This window comes from Acomys russatus, chromosome 26, assembly GCF_903995435.1.
Source record: "Acomys russatus chromosome 26, mAcoRus1.1, whole genome shotgun sequence".
Taxonomy (NCBI): domain Eukaryota; kingdom Metazoa; phylum Chordata; class Mammalia; order Rodentia; family Muridae; genus Acomys; species Acomys russatus.
In genome coordinates, this window is record NC_067162.1 from 9923730 (window position 1) to 9946098 (window position 22369).

Genomic DNA, 22369 nt, shown 5'->3' on the forward strand with positions numbered 1-22369 from the left:
GAAATTCTGAGAAAACAACTGAGATGAAATAGTAAGGACAACAATTATCACACATACAAAACTCTCTTATATTCATGATTCTGATACTAATATACTCTCAATTAACTTTGCAAAAAAGTTCATCTCCTGGGTACAAACGAACCTTGAGAACAAACTCTCAGCTGGGCTCTCTGACCTGTGGCATACGTAACCCACTCACATTAGACTTAGTCTGCTTTCACTTCTGTCCCAAAAGTGCAGCTCAGAGAGGTAACACACATCTGGAGGGAAATACTGGGAGTTGGTTACTTCTGTTTATGCAGTTTTCCTCCCAGTTTCTATCTTTCCTCGAGATTTTTTATTTCTTACACACATATGACCAGCACTCTATCTTTTCAACACCACGTGGGCTATTATGTGCAAAAGGAAGTTTTTAGCTTCTCAATGTGGCAGTGAATATTTCAAAGAAAACCCTTCACTTTTTACAGCTTTAATCTATTTTCAATTGATTAAAGAGAAACCAGCAATCCTATCTTATTACTAAATATCACAAGTGGCAAGCCTTAGCTAAGACAGTATCTTATTTTGGTTAAGTGTCAACAATTACGGTCAGGTTACTCTTGAAGGTGACAGCTACTGAAGTCACTGTCAGGAGGGGACATGGAAGAAGAGGCAGATGGAGGAGGCACAAGATGGTGGACAAGGTACAGAAGCTGTGCATTCAGTACAAGTTTTGGTCACTTTTTCACAACACGGTTAGTTTCTTGTATATTTTACTAGTTAGGCATATGATAAAAGACAGTGCTAAACCTATATATATATATATAAGCAAATTGGCAAAACATTCATCTTCAAGTTTCATAAATATCTGTAATTCTAATAATTATAAAGTCTCTACATGTGCACATTTCCATAGACTAACGTTAACTCGGGACAGTCCTGTTAAGCGGTTAGTATTACCTAGATCTCACATTCTCTTTATAAATAATCGGGGACGCAAACAAAGATACTTTAACTTTTGGATCATATCCAAGCCTTAAGTGGGGGGGGGGGGGGGGGGAGTAGCAGCTCCACAGCAGTGAGGGCAGTGAGCCCTTTACTTCCTTTTGCTTTTTGTATCAGTTGTTTGAAAAACACTAGAAGCAGACATGAGGTTCTCTATATACTGTCCAAGAACTTGATTTTCCGATTTTAGCTTCAGATTTTCTTCCTTAACTGCATCTACTCTTGCAGAAAGATCTATATAAAAATAAAAATACATTATCAATAAAATCATGGTAATGACACCACGTTATGAAATGCAAGACTTATCCTTAGAAGAGGAAAAACAGGCTGAGGGTGTGGCTCATGTGGTCCAGCCCTTGCCTAGCATGTGTGAGATCCTAGACTTGATCTCTAGCAATGACAATACATGATTATCACAATTCATACATTTTCTGTTTTTCAATGAGATTCTTGGGGGAAAGGCTTAAGTAAGAATTTTACTGAATACAATCAGAAGATGGTGATTCTCAATGGCGTTTCCCACGGGACTCGGGTCAGTCTGCATTTCTGTTAACTCTTGCGATGGTTAAGACAACACTGTGTTTATAAGGTGTCCATGCCCTCCCACATGCTACTACGATGTCTTTACTCGAAATGTTTAAGATGAACTTCTTAACACAACTAGATTCCTAAGCTGCATATAAGATCCTAGCAGCTGGTCCTTCTCTTTTTACATTAGTTAAAAATTCAAAAGATGGAGGTCTTAATGAACAAATGAAACAATTATGTCCATCCATGCATTTAAGAAACGTATAATGGCCAAGAGAAGCGGGTACCATTCTAGAAGCAACAGAGAAAGACATGGTTATATGTGGGCACCTGTGTATTCAGCAACACGGGGCTCAGGTGTCAAGAGTAAACATTAAACATGCTAACATATAGAATGTCACAATTTTTCTGGAGAAAAAAATGAGGCTAAGTGTAGGCATAAGGTTATTGTGTACTTCAAATGCTGATTTCTGTATCCCCATATCTGGTTGCAAGCCTTGTTCTGAAAATCTCCTGTCCCAGTGTTATACAAACTCTGCTCCCCAGCTGAACCCTGATATGCCAATAAAGCAGCTACAGCCAATGGCAAAACAGGTGAGAAAATAAGCTGGACTTCCGGCCAGAGGAGGAGGAACTAGAGAAGGAAGTAAGACAGTGAGGAGCAGGAGCTGAGAAAGCTACAAAATACAAGTATCTCTGGTATGTAAGCTGGGATGAAACCATATTAGCTTAGAGCGTTAAGAATAGAGTTAACACTGCTCAGTTATTGTGCTGTGAAGGTTATTATTAAACATATAAAAGAGTCTCAATTATTTGTGTGATAGCCAGGTTAGGAGAGAAACTGAGAAACACACACAGTTTTATAAAAAATAACTTTAACAGCTAAGGATCATAAAAGCAGATGAGAAGTGCTTTTTCTTAGAGTTAACTCTTTTGCTAAGGGTAATCTGACCAGAAGCCTGAAGGAAGGAAATGAGCCACATAGATTTGTCACTAAAGGAGGAGACCTGTATCAGAGGAGAATATCAATAGCCTGTATTGCTGGATAATCTGAGGTAGAATATACTGAAGGAGAGAGAAACATGGTTTTTGTTTAGATCACAAGTGGGGGGTGAGAAAAAGACTTGTGAGAGAGCAGGTGATGTTTATCCCCTTAGAAGTAGAACCACCATGTGGGGGAGATTTTGGTTATTAACCAGCTGAAAAACATCCCTGAACAAATTCTGAGAGGAGGTATAAATGTAAGCCAACAACAAGAGGCGTGGCCTTTGGAGACTTGGAATAGTTTTGGCTGTTCATCGCTCCACTTTGAGACACTCCTAGAGAGAACCGCTCGAGGGGAGGCTTGGGGCTCTGGGTTCCAGCTGAGGTTCTGGGTTCTGCTTGCTCCAGCAGAGGAATCCTGCTGACTACGCCAGGAGAATCGTTCCTCAGAACTGATGTCCTTACAGTTTCATTATTGTATTCTTTAATCTTCTTTTCCTATTGTTTAGGTTAGTCGGGTTATAAGTGAGGTGTTCTCGGTTAATAAGTTCATAATAAAATGTAATTGTTAAGAAAACTGAGCCTACAATATATGATGTAGAGTTGGCTGTTACTGCCAAATGAGAAGCTACTGCTCACTTTGCACCCAAACAAGAAAATAATAATTAATTATTGTCATTAAACATCAGAAGACATGTGGTCACATTAATTTTATGGAAGAAAGTTAGAAAATGAAAAAAACCTAAGATCAATTTTAATCTCTAGAAGTAATGTTTCTTTTCATTTTAATAGAGTTTTCTTGAAACAGGCTTGGTAACACATTGTCAGAATTTAAAAAGAGCTCTCACACTACGACAGCACCATTCGAAGACCTTAAAGAGGAGGGTGTATGAGAGCAGTGACTAATCTTACTGAGACATATTTGTCCTTTAAACCGCCAGCCACAGCTGCAGATAACAGGAAGAAAAAGAAAACAATTACTGGTGCCAGGAACATGGCTCACTGGGTAAAGACATTCCACCCAAACCTGATAACCGGAGCTGAATTCCGAGATCCACATGAGGGAAGGAGAGACGGATTCCCAGAAGTTATCCTGTGACTTCCACAAGAGGACTGTGGGACACATACCCACCATACATACAAATATTACAAACTATTAACATGAACTCTGAAGTTAGCTAGATGTCACTCATGAAAACTACAAAATGCAATCTAACCTTCAAGTGTGTGCTGGAGTTCCAACACCTGATTAATAAGTCGAGTCTTTTCTTCCAGTTCCACCTGATTTTCAGCATCAACTGCTGTAATAAAAAGTGTTAAATTTACTATTAATAAACACCATGCTAGTTGTGGCATGTAGCACTTATAATTCTGCAAAACATTTTATAACCATTATCTTAACTGACTTATCAAAGTCCATAATGGCTGCACACAGACCCTCTACTTCATGGTAGTTACTGACATGAAGGGGAAATAACAGGTGAACTTGCCACACACTTACAGAGTGGAAGCCACCTTGGATGCTTTGTAAAGTAAATGAGAAAGAAGCCAGTCAAGACTTAAGCCTCCTAACCATTCCTTCCCTGCTCTTCCCACTGCTTAATAAGGCAAAAGCATCCCAAAAGCCACAAGCACACACAGGCAAGAATGAAGACCTTACCGTCCATGTCGGCGTTCATCATCTTGGGTAACAGGCCTTCAGCTCTTGGATGCAAACTCTTGGATGAACGGTCTGCAGCAAGAGAAAGGAACAGATGTGGCGGTGAGATACAAGCTTGGTTCTCAGCAGACAGTGCAGGTCGTGTGCCCAGGGACCGGCTCCATGGCTTACTGCTCTGCAGCAGTAGCTGTGCATGTGCAGATAAGCAGAGGATGCAGCAGTGCAGATTAGAAGAAACGCATCAGGAAAGACAAGCTTACGACAGTCAGCAGCCACATACATGAAGTTCAATGCTGTACAGTTATTATGCAAACATGTGCTATCAAAGGGAGATGGAAAATTAAATACTCGAATACTTAAATACTGGGAATACATAAACTGCAATCTTGGGAAATCAGGAAGATACTTTTACAGACTCAGAAACAGTGTAACTCTTTTTACTAAGGACTATTACAAGGAGGAGGAAACTATAGACATCAAAACCTCTCAGAGACCGAGTGCCCAGTGTACAGATATAAAAGCAGACTCTCCCGCAGCTCTCGGTCTAAGAAAGCCATAGAGCACCCTTACCTAGCACCAATGAAGAACTGTAGAAGCAAGCCTGCACCGGGCAGCACAGGAGCCTGCTCTCTCATGTTTTCTACCCCAGTTTACAGATTCTCTGCACTTCAGAGAAAGTAAATTCCTACAACTTTTTTCAAAACTCTATTTTCAAAGTTACTCAACCTATTATAGTATTTGAAGATCACACTTTAAGACTTCTCAACAAACAAATGTATGAATGTATGGAAATTACTTACATTGCATGGTAAACTGTTTAAATTTATTCTCTGTATCTAAACAACACTTGATTTTTAAGTTGACAGAGTTGTTTTTGTGTGCATATTTATGTCTGTGTGCATGTTTGTGTATGTGCACAAGGAGAGGCCAAAAGTCAACTTTGAGTGTCTCCCTCAATCCCTCTCCATCTTGTTTTTTGTTTTGTTTTGTTTTGTTTTTTGTTTTTTAAGAGAGCATCTCTTGAACCTGGAACTCATGATTCAATTACTATTTTGCGAACAAGCTCCAGAGGTCCTACCTCTATCTGTCAAACCTGTAATTGGTGGGTACACTGGACACAGCGCACACACACACACACACCACCTTACAGTTACTCTGTGACTTAGCAGCTGACCTGGCTCTGAAATAGACACTATTCTCTGAGATTATGTCAGAGCTTTAAAAAAAAAAAAAAAAAGTTTTCTTTGAGGAAATCTCAGTGCCCGTGAGAGTGTATCTGTGTGCTAGTGGATGAGACTCTCTAACCTTTAATAATTTAAAATACAGGACGCAGAAAACATAGAGAGAGTAAGACTTGGGGGATACGGCAAGTGCTAAGCCAGGATTCACTTAAATTACTGTTGCATGCTCACACTGTACCTTCTAAGGCCTCCTCTCAAGAGGATGTCATTAGCACAGTGATTAAAAACCCTCACTCTGCTATTATAGGCTCTGAAATCTGGTCAAGGTTTAAAAGCTCAGCCTCAGCACCCTCATCCACAAAGTGGAGCTGCTAACTATGCATCTCACCGGTTTGCTCTGAGAACTTAATGAGTTCAAACATGTGTTTGTACTCAACAGATACTAATTGTTACCTTCTCATCTCTATGCTCTTCGACCACAAAGGAAACTTTAGAGAAACCATGGGGCCAAATGCCTCATATTAGAACTCAAGGCCAAGGCTGAGAGTGTCTTAACCCACATCACAGTAGCTACCCAGAGGCAAGGCTTTAGTCGATGCCCAGTCTTGTTTTTCCCACCATTCCACCTCAGCTTGGCTTAACATCTCAGATGTGAGTTTGGCATCTCCCTAACATGCAGCCAGACTCGGCCACCAGACTTCTCTGCACCGCAATGAATGTCATGAATGTCTGTCATCCACTTGAGATAGTGTTCTTAAAAATTAAAAGCCCAGTGCACTAAATTACCGCACTAAACACTTTACATTTGGTGTTTCGTTTTTTTTTGTTTTGTTTTGTTTTTGGGTTTTTCAGACAGGGTTTCTCTGTGTAGCCTTGGCTGTCCTGGACTCACTTTGTAGACCAGGCTGGCCTTGAACTCACAGCGATCCGCCTGCCTCTGCCTCCCAAGTGCTGGGATTAAAGGCGTGTGCCACCACGCGCGGTTACATACTTAGTTTTATCAAAACAGAAGGAAGCTGCAAATTCACAGATGCGGATACTAAGCCTTAAAAATGGCCAGGGGCCTTGCCTCCCATTTCATAGCCAAGATTTAAGGTCCTAACCTGAGCTTGCCAACCGTTTTTGAAAACCTCGACTCCTTTGGCGATTCCACAGACAACTAAAGATAACTTTCATTTGTTTCGGGCCGCGTCCACTCCAGCGCAACTTGTCTCTAACCGTTCATGTTCTGCTTTGATATTCTGGGGGTTTCAAATGCGAGGAAAATCAAGGGACTACGTGGCCAATAAGGATTTCAAACTTGTTGTGTCCCCCAGAGAGCTAACTGCACCAGGACACCTACGCACAGCTCCGAGTCTCAAAAACAGACAACGGCTTGGGGACCTCTGCCCTTAAGCTATTCCTCCGTCAGAAACTGACAGCAGAACAGCAGCCGCCGTAGCTTTTCGGTAACCAGTATTTGCTCCGCAGGGCAACTGAGCAAAACAAAGAAAACAAAACCAGGTTCAATCAACGACGTCGCCCCCCACCCCCCGACAGGAGTGGACCACCACGCCTGTAACCGGGAGGCTGGGGCAGGGGGATTGCCGCGATCAGGAAGGTAGCTCGCGCTGCGTGAGTCCTCGCCCCACCACACGGGTCCCATCACGTCCCCCCCACAGGGTCCCCGCCATGCACCGCCCAGGCTCTTCCCACTGAGCCGGGAAGGCGGCTGCGCAGCGCTCGGCGGGGCGTCGGGCCTCGCGGCAACCGCGATCCAGCGCCCAGGCCGCCGCCCCGGTCCCCGTTCCGCCCCGCCCCGCCCCACCCCGCCGAGTCCCGGGCGAGCCCGAGGCCGTCGGCGCGGTTCCCTCCCCGGGCCCCGGCCCCCCGCCGCCCCGGGCCGCCTCACCTTGCGTCTGAGGCGCCGGGAGGGGGCGGGATGGGTAGAACGCCTCAGGCCGCGGCTCCAGCACCAACTGACGGCTCCGCCCTTCCCGCCCACGGAGCGTGCGCCGAGCGAGGAGGCGGCCTCCCACCAATCCTAACGCGAGACTGCACGCCTGCGCACTGGCTGCCGGCCGCCAAGACTGGCCCGCGGCGGAGCACCGGGGTCCACCTTTGCCCTAACAAAAGGGCATTGATGTCCAATCAGGATTGTTGGGCGTGTCCTGGAAAAGCAGCGACCAATCACAGCGCAGAGGAGATGCGCCTTAGAAAGCAGTCCCCGCTGAGCATCTTTTGTCTCGCCCGGATCCTGAAAAGTGGGTTTGGAAGTCGTTCTAGGTTAAAAAAAAAGAAAAAGAGAAATTCTGGGAATTGATGTAACCAGACTCTGGGCAAGAGATAGTCGTTCACGTTTAAGAACAGGGTGAGAACAGTGTAGTCTGCTGCCCTTCAAAGAAAAAAAATTTTTCCCTCGAGACAGTTTCTCTGTCTTGGATTCGCTTTGTAGACCAGGCTGGCCTCGAACTCACAGAGAACCGCTTGCCCCTGTCACCATGCCCAGCTTGCCCCTCAATTTTAAAAGCACATTTTCCATAATTTTTTTTCTTTTTTTTCCTAATTAACAGTTAACCTGACCACTTCATGATGCCTTAAATCAGCAATCGTTTAATCTCATTCGCTCTCACAGAAAAACCAAAGCTTAAAATTGTGTTTCTCATTCAAGGTTAGACGTACAACGTGCGGGGGCTGGAAAGATGGCTCAGAGGCTAAGAGCAATGTCTGCTCTTCCAAAGGTCCTGAGTTCAATTCCCAGCAACTACATGGTGGCTCACAACCATCTATAATGAGATCTGGTGCCCTCTTCTGGTGTGCAGGTGTTCATGCAAGCAGTACAATATGCATAATAATAAGTAAATAATAATAAGTAAATAAGTAAAGGATCTTCCATTTGGTGTCTGAGAAGAATGTATTTGGCCAGGACTACAATACATGATTTGAGAGAAGGGACTAGAATGCAGCGAAGAGGGGAAAGAGGAGGAAGAAAGGGGAACCCCCGGGGTCAACCTGAGAGGAGGAAGAAAGGAGAAACCCCGGGGTCAACCTGAGAGCAGAGAGAATACATATGGGGACCAGTCAAAGAATGACAGGATTTTCCAAGAGTGTGAAGAACACACGTTTCTTTGCATTTTTTTTTCATTTTTATTTTATTTTTTTTACTTTATTGTATGCATATAGGTAATTTGCTTGCGTGTATTTCTCTGAAACATGTGTACATGCTGCCTGAGGAAGCCAGGAGAGGGTGTTGGGGCCCCTGGAACTGCAGTTAAAGACAGTTGTGGGCCATCGTGTAGGTGCTGGGAACTAAACCTGGGTCCTCTGGAAAAGCAGCCAGTGCTCTTAACCACTGAGCCAACTCTCAAACCCCTTCATTTTATTTTTTTAGTTTGTGTGTGTGTGTGTGTGTGTGTGTGTGTGTGTGTGTGTGTGTGTGTATGTTCTGATGCTGAATTGAAGGCCTCATGCAAGTCAAGCGTGTTCTCCACCACTGAGTTACAGACATGGTTTTTTTGGTTTTGTGGGTTTTGTTTTTTTTTTAAAGAAATGGCAAATTTTTAAATCAAGGAAGATTTATCCAGAAAGGGAAGAGAACATTACAAATTAGCAGCATCAGTGACAAAAGCCAGGGCCTTACAATCCATCCTGTAGATCTGAAACATTACAAAGGTCCCTACAGCAGCCTTTGCAGCAGGGTGCAGAACTTGCATGACCCTGGCAATTCTTTGAAAGAAAAAACCAACACAGAAGCTCCCAAGAACAAACGACATCCAGAGCCACATATCTGTATTTTAAATTGTCAGTTATCTGTTTCCACAATATTCCAGAGCCACAAGGATCTGTGGTAAATTTTTCCAAACATTTTAATAAAATTCGATTCTGTACAAACCCTTCCAGGAAACACATTCAGAAAAGCCATTCTCCACCTGTGGGTCGCGACCCCTTCGAGGGTCAACGGCCCTTTCACAGGATCACCTAAGACCACCAGAAAACATGGACGTTTACATGATGACTCAGAACAGTAGCAAAATTGCAGTTACGAAATAACAACGAAAAGAATTTTATTTAAAGTGTCGGAGTGTAGGGACGGTTGAGAACAACTGCTCTAAGAGCTAAGATGGAAGACACAAAACAGAGTAGACACAGAAAGGCTTAAAGGATGATGAGACGATTCTGTAGGCAGACAGCCCGAACCACTGCCTGAACCACTGCCCGACCCCTGGGATCCCTGCCTATGGCACCCAAGGAGATTATGGTCTAAAACTGAAACTCTAAAAGTCCATAAGGTCCAAAGGAGTGAAAGAACACAAAGCACATTTGGGAAAGATCAGAAGGCACACCCTACATTATTTTAACATTTATTTCTAAGCTAAACCAATTAAAATCAATAATGATGCTGGTATAATGAAGGCCACACAGAGAAACCAAATAGAATACAGCCAGGAAGAAACCCACACATTGATCCATATAGCCAACTGATTTTCACAGTGGTATCAGACTAGTTCTGTGGAGAGAGGATTGTCCTCAACAGCAATGCTTGAACAACTAGGTATCAATATTGGGGGCAGGGGTGATCCTTAACTCTTACCTCAGTGTATACAAAAGTGTTCTTTCAAGTGCACATAATCTAAAATGAAAGCTGCGATTATCAGTGTCTTAGAAGACAGAGGAATCTTTATTAGCTTTGATTTGGCAAATATTTTTAAGTGGTAAAAACCTATAAAAATTGTCTTGAAAATATCTGCTGCGTACCATTTGACAGGCAGCTTGAGTGCACAATGGAAGAAGCCCACGTCGAAGCTGTGACGTGGCCACGCGTTGTATGAGGAAGAAATGGTTCAGAACCAACTAGAGAAGGTTCGAGATCATTCTCACCGGGGGCCGGAGAGCAGGCTCAGCACTTAAGAGCACCAGCTGCTCCTGCAGAGGACCCCGGTTCAGTTCCCAGCACCCGCGTGGGGATTCACAGCCACCTGTGATTTCAGCTCCAGGGACTCCAGAACTATCTTCTGTCTTCTGTGGCTATTCCATGTAGGTGGTGTACATACATACATGCAGGAAAATACTCATATTTGCAAAAATAATTAAATCCTTCTTTTTTTTTTTTTAATCACCCTGACCTTCCAGGCTGATACATTGTGATGATTACAGAGACCCTAACCACACTGGATGCTTTAAAGTGAAAAATGCACTTGGCGTTTTCAAGTGGAGCCAAGCGTGTCCCTGGATACTTTAAACTCATCACTTCTCACAATACCCTTTATCTTGTTTCTCAATAAGAAGTCACCTTTTCTTCTTTGCTAGGTCTTTTTTTCCCTTGCAAGGTTATTGAATTCACTGGAGAGTGAGGGTTGCCTTGAATTCTGTGATCGAAGACTGTATTGAAAATTGATCTCAAAACTAAACTTACTAGTAGATTCTGGAACAGACACTATACCTGGCACTGAGCCATGTCGCCATTTGGTAAATCAAGCTGGCCTTGTGTGCTTTTCTCAGGTTTGGCTAACTTGATCAGTCATTTTCATCCATTCACTCAATTGCCAGAACAAGTGTAGAGGGTAGCACTGCATTTTTAAGACAGATTTTCGATTAATGATTTCAAGATCTACCTGTCATTAAACTTCTAGCCTTACTGGGGGTGAAAAAAAAATAATATATGGTTATGTAGATTTTTTTTTCTCACAAGTATTTCCTAATCAGATTTTCTTCCAAATCAGTTTAGACCTCTAGATGTATAAGAAACACAATGTTTCTTTATAATAGAAAATATAAGCATACCAAAATTAGCCCCTCATCTTCGTATGTGGGTGCTTAGGACAAAGCCAAATTCATACCTTATTTCAGAGACTAATTTATTATTGTAAAAATGTCAATGTTGGTATGCAAATAGTTGGTGTGCAAACCTTGATAAAGAGTGCAAAAAGCAGCCGTGGTGGTGTATGCCTGTAATCCCTCAAAGGGAGGCACAGGCAAGAAGTTGGCTATAAATTCAAAGCCAGCCTGGGCTACATAGTAAGTTCCAGGCTAACCTGAGCTACACAGTGAGCTCTAGGCCAGCCTTGACTACACAGTGAGCTCTAGGCCAGCCTTGGCTACACAGTGAGCTCTAGGCCAGCCTGGGCTACACAGTGAGCTCTAGGCCAGCCTGAGCTACACAGTGAGCTCTAAGCCAGCCTTGGCTACACAATGAGCTCTAGGCCACCCTGAGCTACATACTGAGTTCCAGCACAGCCAGGACTATGTAAAGACCCTGTCTCTAAAAAAAAGAAAAAAAGGAAAATTCTGTTTTCAGTAAGTATGAAGCGAAGCTTTGAAGAGCACAGAGAAGCCAGGGTTATAATTTGATAACAGAATGGTCCCCTCTGGGTAGCAGAGCTCGACGATGCTGGGTCACTAAAGGGTTTTCTTCAAATTGTCCTAATTCTCATAGTTTTCTGTTCTCTCAGTAACCCTTTAAGATGAAGGGGGTTGGGGTTTTTGAGGTCCCCTAGCTTCTGTCAGGATCTTAAAACACTTGCAAGCTGCTGCATATCTTGTTTTATAGCTGCTGAGGTGCCTGGGTCAGAGTCTCCAACCTCTACTACTCACGCCCCACCCCTGCGTGAACTTCATCATGGGTTGCTCCTCCCCCCCACACACACATACATCCCACCCGCGAGTCTCAGGGTGTGGGGGGGCCGCCATAGGCCTACATATGTTTCGTGTTCTGCAGGAGCAGAACGCTGATCTTGGAAACTTATTGCTGCTACAGAAAGGGAGGCAAGCTTTTCTTGGACCAGGGTTGGTATTACCCAGGCACAGAACAGCACTCTAAAAACACTATCTATCAAAATCCGGAAAGGGTTTCACACTGTTGGCATGGCCACAAGAAAAGACAGTTAACCCAAGGTTCATGGTCACACCTCTCTCAGGTGTAGTGGTGAGCGCTTTTAGTTCCCTTGTTGGGGAAGAGAAGATGAACAAATATCCAGGGTTTGCTGGTCAGTCTAATGGAACTGGTGAGTCCCAGGCCAGGGAGAGAGCCTGTCTCAAAACCACAAGGTAGGGTAGGCATCCTAAGGAATGACTCCCAAGGTTGGCCTGTGGCCTCTACAAGCACACTTAGGCACGTGCACCAACGTAGATACACATACACATGGAGGGAGGGGAAGAGAAGTTAAAAAAAAAAAAAAAAAAAAAAGGCCTACATGTGATTCGCTTTAAACAATTGGCTAACTTGATTACTCCTAATCACAAGGAAGCAAGTCCATAACCACCCCTACCCTCCCTCACTCCCCACCCTTCCCCCACCCCACCTTGTCCTGGCAAAGGCAGAACATTCTAAAGAGCCTTGTCACTCTGGGATGGAGGCTGGTCTAAAAGCCAGTGGCAACGAGTTTAAGTCAGTTTAAGAGGCCAAAAGCTATGGGAAAAAAAAAAAATGATTCCCGAACTTATACACGGAACTTGGGATTTGTCTGATTCATTCCTGACAAGAGAGTCGTGAACTCTGGGTTTCCCTCATAACTCCATGAAGTAGATTACAAACAAGCAGCTCTCGTTGGGAACATTTTTAACACGTTTCAAAGGCATGTTGAAGGTCCCCTCTTTCGTTCACAGATGCGGGGCTGCATGGATCTTTACGTTCCTGATGTTTGTTTCATTGATACACTGTCTTTCCCATCCAGAGAGTTAAAAATAAACGGTATTAGATATTTGCTAGCAGACCTCATAGACCCCAGTCCAATCAGCATTTTAACATTTCATGCTAGTATCTTTCAGATTTGGTGTAAAAAGACCTGTAACGTCCCCTTAGTATTATAATAGAGAAATGACAGCGCCAGCCCCCTGCAGTCACATGCCATAACCCCAGCACTTGGGAGGCAGAGGCAGAAGAGCTGCAGATTCAAGACCAGCCTGGACTACATCGCCCGGACTTCCTCGTCAGACCCCGTCTTAAAAGAAGCACACTGAGTTTCCGCTGTGCCACTTCAGACTGTAGAAACTGAACTCCGCTTTTGCCATGTGTGCCTGCAGGAAAGACACAATGAGCAGACAAAAGGAAAGCACTCTAGCCTGCCTTCTATTTCTTACACTCTTGAGGCCAGCAGCTATGCTCTGTCCCTAAGTGGCGCTCTACCGACCAGCACCTACACACAGGTCCATAAACTCTGTCTGGATGGATATTCCACCCTGGAATCTTCACTTTTCTGGGTTGAGAGAAGCATATGTGTTTGACGTGAAAGGACAGCACTGGGTTGCCATAGTGTCTTTTCACCTCAGAGTCCAAACTGCTTTGTACCAAATAATCTCACTGCCTCTCTCTCGTCACATCTAGCAGAAAGCCAGAGAGCTCCAATACTGGTGGCTCTTCCACACTTAGTGGAGCATTCCTGGAGCATCACCTAGAGTGTCACCTGTAAGTCTCTGACAGCTGTCAGGAGTTAATCTCAATAAATGAAGCTACCTGTGATTTCTGTGTAGGGGGCCCCAGTGAGCCACGTTAAAGATTGCAGTGCCTTTGTCTTTTGGAGATGGTACACTAGTGACCTCTAGTGGTGAGATTGATTCAAAGTAAGTTTCGCCACAGAAAATTCACTTACTGCTTCATTATTATCCTGTACTTAGTGACATTTTCTGCTTGTGAAATGGCCTTACTGGTCATACATACTGGTTTATGTCTGTTCGTCTGCAAAGGGCACGATTTTGGCATTTCTCATAGGACATTTTAGCAGAAGAGTTGTCAAAAAGATTTGTGGGGTTTGGTGTTTTGTTTTGTTTTGTTTTGTTTCTGTTTCTGTTTTCCATCCTGAGTAGACAATGAGGTCAGAGGAATAGCGTCCCTCCCTGATTCTCTGCAGGACTGAAATGGAAACCTTCAGGGTCTAGCCATTCTTCCTCCATGGCTCCCACTTGCCAGCTGCTGTGAGCCCCTTGCTGAAGGGAAACGACCTTATTTACAGGTCTGCTCCGAGCAAGCTCACTGCCGCTGCCCCTCCCAGGGGCACCACTGTATGCCTGGGTGGAGCACAGATCTGCTTCTCCAACTCACATATCTCTGGCTGAGAAACAGCTTTTAAAAGGTTCAACACCCTTAATCATCTGGCATTCTTCAGGACTGTGGGTCTGCACCAAGACCCCTCATCTGGAGCCTGCACATGGCATGACACTAGTGAGACTTCAAAGGGAGGGTGTTTGAAGAAGCTCCGAGTATTCTGAACTTGATGGGAGCAGCCTTTTCAGCGTATCCAGAGGACCAACTGACTAAATGAATGGACAGTAAAGTGTTTGGCATCCGCTTAAGCATTGTTGTCTACATTCCTTCCCCCTTTGGATGGCTTTCTCCTGTGGCATGTGACTTGTTCTGGGGAAAACTCATCCCCAAGAAGAAATAGGACTTCCCAGAGATGTCCTGAGGAGGCCGTGATGCGTTACTATGTTACAAGGTGACCATAACGTAAACACTGGTGCTTCAGATGCTTCTCAAAATGTAAGGAGGAACCAAACTGAAGCCATTCCAAACATATGTCAAATAAACGTTAAGTTTCCAAGACCTCCCTTGGTAACTGACATCCTGGTTGGCAAGTGGAGACACGAAGGCGAGGCAAGTCAACCTTGCCATAGCTGAGCAACCCGACCAACGGGAACAGGATAAGTGTACCAACCACAAAGACATGTTCCTAAGGAAGCCTCCTGTCTTTAAATCTGTGCAACTGTAACTTGGCACAGATGTTTGTGGCTTTCAGGCGTAAAAGCTCTGTAGCATAACGGTTCACAGTTGAGCTCCCAAGTCTGCTCTGCAGGCCTGATCCATCAATGGTGGCTTGATTACAGTAAATCTTTGTCATCTGCATTGGCCTGGATCAAAGCAGACCCCATAACAAAAGCTGCCATCATGCTGGGAATAATTCCTTGCTCCCATAAATCAGTTTTGATATTTTAAAGGTATTTTATGACAGGCATTTATTAATTCTTGCAACTAATAAATGAGATATCATGAAATTGAAAAGCTTCTGGACAACATGAGAGGCTTCAGAATGGGAGAAGATTTTTACCATATCCAATAAAGGGCTAATATCTAAACTATATAAAGAAATCAAAACAGCAACATCAAAACAGAAAACAACCCAACTTAAAATGGAGTACAGAATTAAGCAGAGAATCCTCAATTGAGAAAATGCAAAAGGCTGAAAAACTGTCCCTGTATACACGTATGAGTGCAAAGGTCAGAGGTTGACATTAGCTGCCTCTATCACTGTCGCACTATGTTTCAAGACAGGGTCTCTCGCTCAAACCTTGGGACCCTATTGTTTCTGATGCCTTGTCTAGTTTTTTGCTTTGTTTGTTTGTGGGGTGGGTTTTGTTGGTTTGGTTTGGTTTTTGGTTTTGGGAGGGAGGTTATTTTGGTTTTGGGGGTTTTAGGGGGGGTTTGCTGTTGTTGTTGTTGTTGTTGTTGTTGTTGTTGTTTTGGTTTTTATTTTGTTTTGAAACAGAATCTCACTATGTAGCCCTGGAACTCACTATGTACACCAAACTGGACTTGTATCCAGTGAGATCTGCCAGTCTCTGCTTCCTGCGTGCTGGGATTAAAAGATGCACTACCATGCCACTACCATGGTTTGATGTTGGGGTGTGTGTGTGTGTGTGTGTGTGTGTGTGTGTTTACATAAGTGCATGGGATCAGAACTGAGAGCCCCATGCTTGCATGGTATATTACTTATTTACTGTTGCTATGATAAAGCAACTCAGGGGAAAGAGGCTTTACTTGGCTCATAGTTTCACATCCCAGAGGAGAGTCAGGACAAGAATTCAAGACAGAAACTTGAAGCAGAAGTCACAGAGGAATGCTGCCCACTGACTTGCTCTCCATAGATTGCTCAGCTTCCCAGCAAGCAAGCCTAAGGGAAACACCACCCACAGCGGGCCCACAGACCAATCCCATGGAGGCACTTCCTCATTTGAGGTTCCCTCTTCTCAGGCGACTCGAGCTTATATGTCAAGTTGACAAAAACTGACCTCAACGTGTGTGACAATGGCTTTACTGACTGAGCCATCTCCCCAGCTCTTAAGTTACTGTTCATGGACAAAGTCAACAGACACAGTGCAAGAGACTCCCACTGACTCGGCCAGCATACACACCAGTGTGCGTGCGTGTGTGTATACATATGGATAACATTGTTCACATCCTTAAGTACTTGTTCAATAACATGGCCGCTCCAGAACTCTCCTCACACCTCAGGGTGTCCACTGTGTCCCAGCATTTACATACAGCCACACAGGAGCCGTGGGAGGGAGCTGTTGGCTGAAAATGGTGGCTCCCATTAGCACCAGAACAGGAGGGTCTCTCCATGGACAGGACTCCTGTTAGGGCTCAAGGTTTCTCTAGGCTTGGCAGGGACAGATCCGTTTCCCTTTTTAGCTCATGTTATAATGGCAGATGGGATGAAAAGGGACCCAGTCCCCTCACTACCTTTCTCTTGAAATGCTAATGTCTGATCTTCTGCTTGGCCCAGGAGACAGCTGGTGGCCTTCTGGAAGACTTTCGAACTGGGGCTGTTTTGAGTGTTGGAGGGGGGGGGCTACAGTTATTCATTGTTCCTGGTGGGAGAAAGCGGCACTGAATAAAAAAGCACACAACAATTGTGCCACTTGTCTGAGGAGCACCTCACCGTGGGGACCAATTGGCTGGTGCCAAAAGCAGCTTCCGGAATGATTCAAGAGAGGTCTCAGAAAGCAGAGTCAGGAAGCAGGTTGAGGCCTAGCGGAAGAAACGGGAGAGAGCTAGAATAGATTTGCTGGTTCCAGACACTTCCTTTGTTATCTCAATGCTCAGAGGGATTCTAAGGCTCTGTCTTAGGGCCACTTTGCATCTGAACAGCTACGGCTGGGCAAGGCCCACTAAATGCTCAGAGCCTCACATAGTCAATCCTGGCATCTCCTACTGCAGAGCTCGGGCCCTTCCTGTCACACCACCCCGTGCCAGCTCTGTTGGCTAAGCAGGTCCCGTCTACTGCCTGGCAGATGAGAGTAGACTCTCAATCAGTTCCTGAAATCAACCAAACTGACACAAAAGTAGGTATAGGAAAGGAACCCAAAAACTTTGCAGAGATAATTTAGGAATGTCTGCCTACCTAATGTGTTGTCAACTGAACACACACAAATCCAGTCTGAATTTTGTGGCAAAAATGTATTGAGTGTCCATTGTGTGCCAGATTCTACCCTATGTGCCTAAGGGACAGACTTCTTTTTAATTCTTTTTTTATTTAATTGATTTATTCAGATTACAGCTCAATTGTTATCCCATCACATGTATCCTTCCGTTCCTCCCCCTCCCCTCACTTTCACCCTATTCCCCTCCCCTAGGTCTGTGACTGAGGGGGGACCTCCTCCCCCACTACATGGTCATAGGCTATCAAGTCTCATCTTGGTAGCCTGCTTATTCTGTCTTTGAGTGCCATCAGGCCTCCCCAACAAGGGGAGGAAGTCAAATATAGGGCACCAGAGTTCATGTCAGAGTCAGTCCCCGCTCTCCACATAACTGTGGAGAATGTCCTGTCCATTGCTAGATCAGAGTAGGGGTTCGATGTTTACTATTGTATTGTCCTTGGTTAGTGCAATAGTTTGAGCAGACCCCCCTGGGCCCCGATCCACCCATCAGGATGTTCTTCTTGTAGGTTTCTAGGACCCTCTGGGTCCTTCTATTTCCCCATCTCCTATATTTCTCTTACCTAGAGTCCCAGTAGGATGTCCTCACATCTATCCCAATCTCCTGGTAAGCGAAGACTGTCGTGGGACATGCCTTTTGAGCTAGTGCCCAATTATAAGTAAGTATATACCATGTGAGACACAGACTTACAAAGCCCAGTTGGACCTTTTAGAGGTTCACAGTTCACTGAGCTGGATATACATGCACATCCTATGTGTGTACAATGTTGCTTGCATCGGAGGCATGTGAAGTGTCCCGCCATTGCCTACTTTCCCTGCTATGAGCCACCTGACAGGAAGCAGCTTCAGGGAGGAAGTGTTTGGGTTCAGCTTGAGGGTAGAGTCTACCACGGTACAGAAGGTGTGGCAGCAGGAGCGTGAGGCGACTAATTGTATCGAATCTGCTGAAGGAGACAGAGATGTGTTCACCTCATTTTCTCCTTTCCACTCAGTCTGAGACTCCAGACTCTGAGATGGCGCCACCAACATTGGGGTGTGTGTCCCCCACCTCACGGGAACGCCCTGAGGCTCATCTCACAGGTGGGTGTAGTAAGGAGTGTTCAGGGTCCTGCAGGAGGAGGAGGACGATAGCCAGGTCTGAGGTGATGGAGGAGGGCTTTCTAGAGGAGATGCTGCCTAGGTGTGATCTTAAGGGAAAGTGGGAGTTATCCAGGTAAAGACAGAAGTAGGTGGGTTTATTTCAAGCAATGAGAAGAACCGCTCGAAGCCCAGAGACATGAAATAGGCATCCTGTACAGGGAACATTAAGTGGCTCCCATTAAACCCCTATAATGTGGCAGGAAAGGACACTGAAGACAGGTGGATCCAGGTAGAAACTCTGAACAACAAGCAAATGTCTTGGACTTCAGTCAGCAGGGATGGAGAGGCGGACACTGAGGGTGAAGAGGTAAGAGGAGGACCAAGAAGGACACTTAGATAGGCAGTTCCTACATTAGGTAACATGGCGGGTGGCCCAGGTTACAACGGGTGGGTGGCATAGGTAATAGGGTGGGTGGCATACATAACGGAACGGGTGGCATAGGTAACAAGGTGAGTGACATAGGTAACAAGGGTGGGTGATGTAGGTAACTAGGTGGGTGGCATAGGTTACAACGGGATGGATGACGTAGGTAACAGGGTGAGTGACATAGGTAACAAAGGTGGGTGACGTAGGTAACTGCATGGGTGACATAGGTTACAATGGGGCAGGTGACAGAGACCCTGCTAGGATTGCTATGAGGAAGTGGGAATAGCTTTGAGAGGTGGAGCATAAGTTAACACCTGGGTCTATTGATACTGAAATTAATTAAGGCGGCACACTTTAACAGTGAAATACCTTAAAAGGGAAGGACATCCCACCAGCTGTGTTAACGTGGATAAGCTTGGGGTCATTCTGTGGAGTTGAAATAAAAAAGACAGACACAGAAAGGCAAACGCTATCCTCTCTTACTTATAGGAGGAATGTAAGAATGCCGAGCTTACAGGGACAGAGAACAGAAATGAGGGTTAACTGAGGTTAGGAGCCAGGAAGGTCAGGAAAGATGCTGGTTAAAAGCACTCGGGAAGCAGAGGCAGGCGGATCGCTGTGAGTTCGAGGCCAGCCTGGTCTACAAAGTGAGTCCAGAATGGCCAAGGCTACACAGAGAAACCCTGTCTCGAAAAACAAAACAAACAAACAAACAAAAATGAAAATAAATAAATAAATAAAATATATATATATATAACATAATAAATAAGTGCTGGAGAGATGGCTCAGTGGTTAAGAGCGCCACCTGTTCATCCAGAGGTCCTGAGTTCAATTCCCAGCAACCACATGGTGGTTCACAACCATCTGTTATGTGATCTGATGCCCTCTCCTGACCTGCAGGTATGCAGACAGGCAGAGCACTGTATACATAATAAATAAATAAATAAATAAATCTTTTAAAAATTAATTAATTAATTAATTAATTAATTAATTAAAAAATAGAAATAAAAAAGATGAAAATAATAGATAAGTAATGGAAAATGCGTTCAAGAAGTCTAGTGCAAATCACGCTGACTTATTAAGTACTCCAAGTTCCTAAGTCTTCTCATCATAAGAACATAGCTGAAGTTTTTAACATTTATGTAATATTTTGTTCGTATATAATAATTAGGGTGTGGTTGGGTGGGGTGAATAAAGGGAGGCGGCGTCAGAAAGTCTCCCTTCCCTCAGGTTCGGCCCACTTCACAACGCACAGTGGCCTGGCTGTGTCCAGGCTCTCCACAGGAGCCACCCAGACCCGAGTGCAGGACTTGGGCGTGCACCCTCACTGCTCAGGCAGCCTTCTGGAAGCCAAGAACCGGGCTTCCTGTCTAACTTTGTTCCCTTCACTGCTTCCTCGGGCGCTGTGAAAGGCAGCAAACAACGCCCTGTTCGCTCTCCAGCCCCGCACCTTGTACCTTTCCTCTCTGTAGGAAGGTACAAAGAACTCTGAATTCCCAAGAGCCCAGCGTGTATCTTTCTAGCGGGCCTCCCGTGCAGCCGCCGGGCGTCTGTGTTCACCGTCTGGCTGCGCTTCAGAAAGACACTTTTGGAATTTGAGTATTTAGGGGGAGAGTGGAGAAGCTTGACGAAAAAAGCAACTAATCCTAAGTATTCATGCTTTGCCCCCTGCTAATTACAGTCGGTAACCCCGCGGCTTAGCTGCAGTCCTGCTGGCTTCTTACCATGATTGTGCTAGAGGAACGCGCACGCGCATGCACACACGCACATGCACATGCACACACTTAGCCGTTGTAGTTCTGGATAGCTCCAGCATCACAAAGTTCGGCGATGTTTCTTTTCTCTGAAATATTGGATGAGTGACAGTTCTGGGTTTCCATCTCCCATGTTAAATTCGGCAGATTTTGTCTTTGCTTAAAACTAAACACTTCTGACACAGGTCTTAAAGCTAGTTGGAGCATATTCAAGGTCATTTTTCAGAAATCGTAAAAGCCACTCGATAGAGAAGAAATGAACAAGAAAACAACAAGTATTATAGAATTAACAACCTTGAGGTCATGTTTCCTGAACTAGGAAATGAACACTTTGTATTTTTGGTTTTTTAATTATTTTTTAAAGTCCATCTAATGAATGTAACCATGAGAACCGTGGCTACCAGTTAATTAAAAAGGAAGAAGAAAAAACTGCTCTTAATTAAAAACTAATTTTTGTAGCTATTTTTTGGTTTTTTTTTTTTTTTTTTTTTTTTTTTTTTTTTTTTTTTGCTGTTTATAATAAGGGCATTAAAGGTGATGTTTTAATAACCGTCTAGCAGTCACAGAACTGTCTGAGCATCCATCCACGTCTTCCTTACCTGTGTCGTCGGCTAGAGAAATGTTGGTGAACGAGCTGTCTTCCACCTCCCCTGTGCTCAGCCTGTCCATGCCTCTCATGAGCAGTGCCTGCAGGGAGTGGCGGTTGCCCCGTGTGCTTGCCCTTGTTGAATCATTAATAAGCACCCCAGCAGGAGCTATCTGATCCTCCACCCTTGTCCGCCTCCCCTCCGCTCGCCACTTGAGCTTTGTATTTTCAGCCAGCAACCGTACCCAAGTTAAAGAGTGACAAGGCTTCTTCACCCAAAGCTGACTGGCACTGCTGCCGTAGCCTGGTTACAATGGTGTCGTGGTTTCAGCCGTAGCCTGGTTACAGCGGCGTCGTGGTTTCAGTCCCACAATGACAGTTTCTGTGGGCTGGACTGTGAGTTGGTTACAGAAATTACCCAGAAAGCATTGGGATGAAACTAAAGGGAAGATACTAAATTTATATGGTTGATGCCTTTTGGATACTGTTATAAACTTCTCAAGGACTTGATCAAGGATTGCTGAGCTGGCAAAAAAAAAAAAAAAAAAAAAAAATCGCTTAACCTGCATGTAATCCAAGACTAAATCTATTGTAAGGAATGGATTTAAAGTGACTGCTACATGCCAGGCATGGTGGCACATGCCTATAATCCCAGCATTCGGGAGGCAAAGCCAGGCAGATCTCTGAGTTTGAGGCCAGCCTGGTCTACAAAGTGGATCTAGGACAGCCAGGGCTACACAGAGAAACCCTGTCTCAAAAACAAACAAGTGACTGCTCCATAACATGAAGTTGTCAGATGGCATTTGTGTATGTTGGAATATTCACAAGCTTGCTTGTGATGGACAAAGATCAACATTTGGGTGTTCTCCCCAACCTGTTTCTATCTTATATTTTTCAGGCAAGGTCTTTCACCTGGAGCCCACCAATTGGCTAGAAGGGTTTGCCAGTGACTCCTGGGATCTGCTAGTCTTCACTCTGTCCAGCTGCATGCTGCAGTGATCAGCTTTAGGGCTCTAGGAATTCTAACTCTGTCCTCATGCTTTCTCAGTGAGCGCCGTG

At 44.6% G+C, this 22369-nt stretch overlaps 1 protein-coding gene across 1 annotated transcript; it reads right to left on the reverse strand.

The window, feature by feature from the left end:
• Positions 1-1030: 1030 nt before the first annotated feature.
• Scoc (short coiled-coil protein) lies at positions 1031-21487 on the reverse strand. The gene is made up of 4 exons (XM_051168513.1): positions 21324-21487; positions 4157-4228; positions 3714-3797; positions 1031-1218 (listed from the first exon to the last, which is right to left on the reverse strand). Exons 1-4 carry the CDS (start codon positions 21400-21402, stop codon positions 1076-1078), a joined length of 378 nt encoding a protein of 125 aa, XP_051024470.1. The 5' UTR covers positions 21403-21487; the 3' UTR covers positions 1031-1075.
• Between the last annotated feature and the right edge of the window lie 882 nt (positions 21488-22369).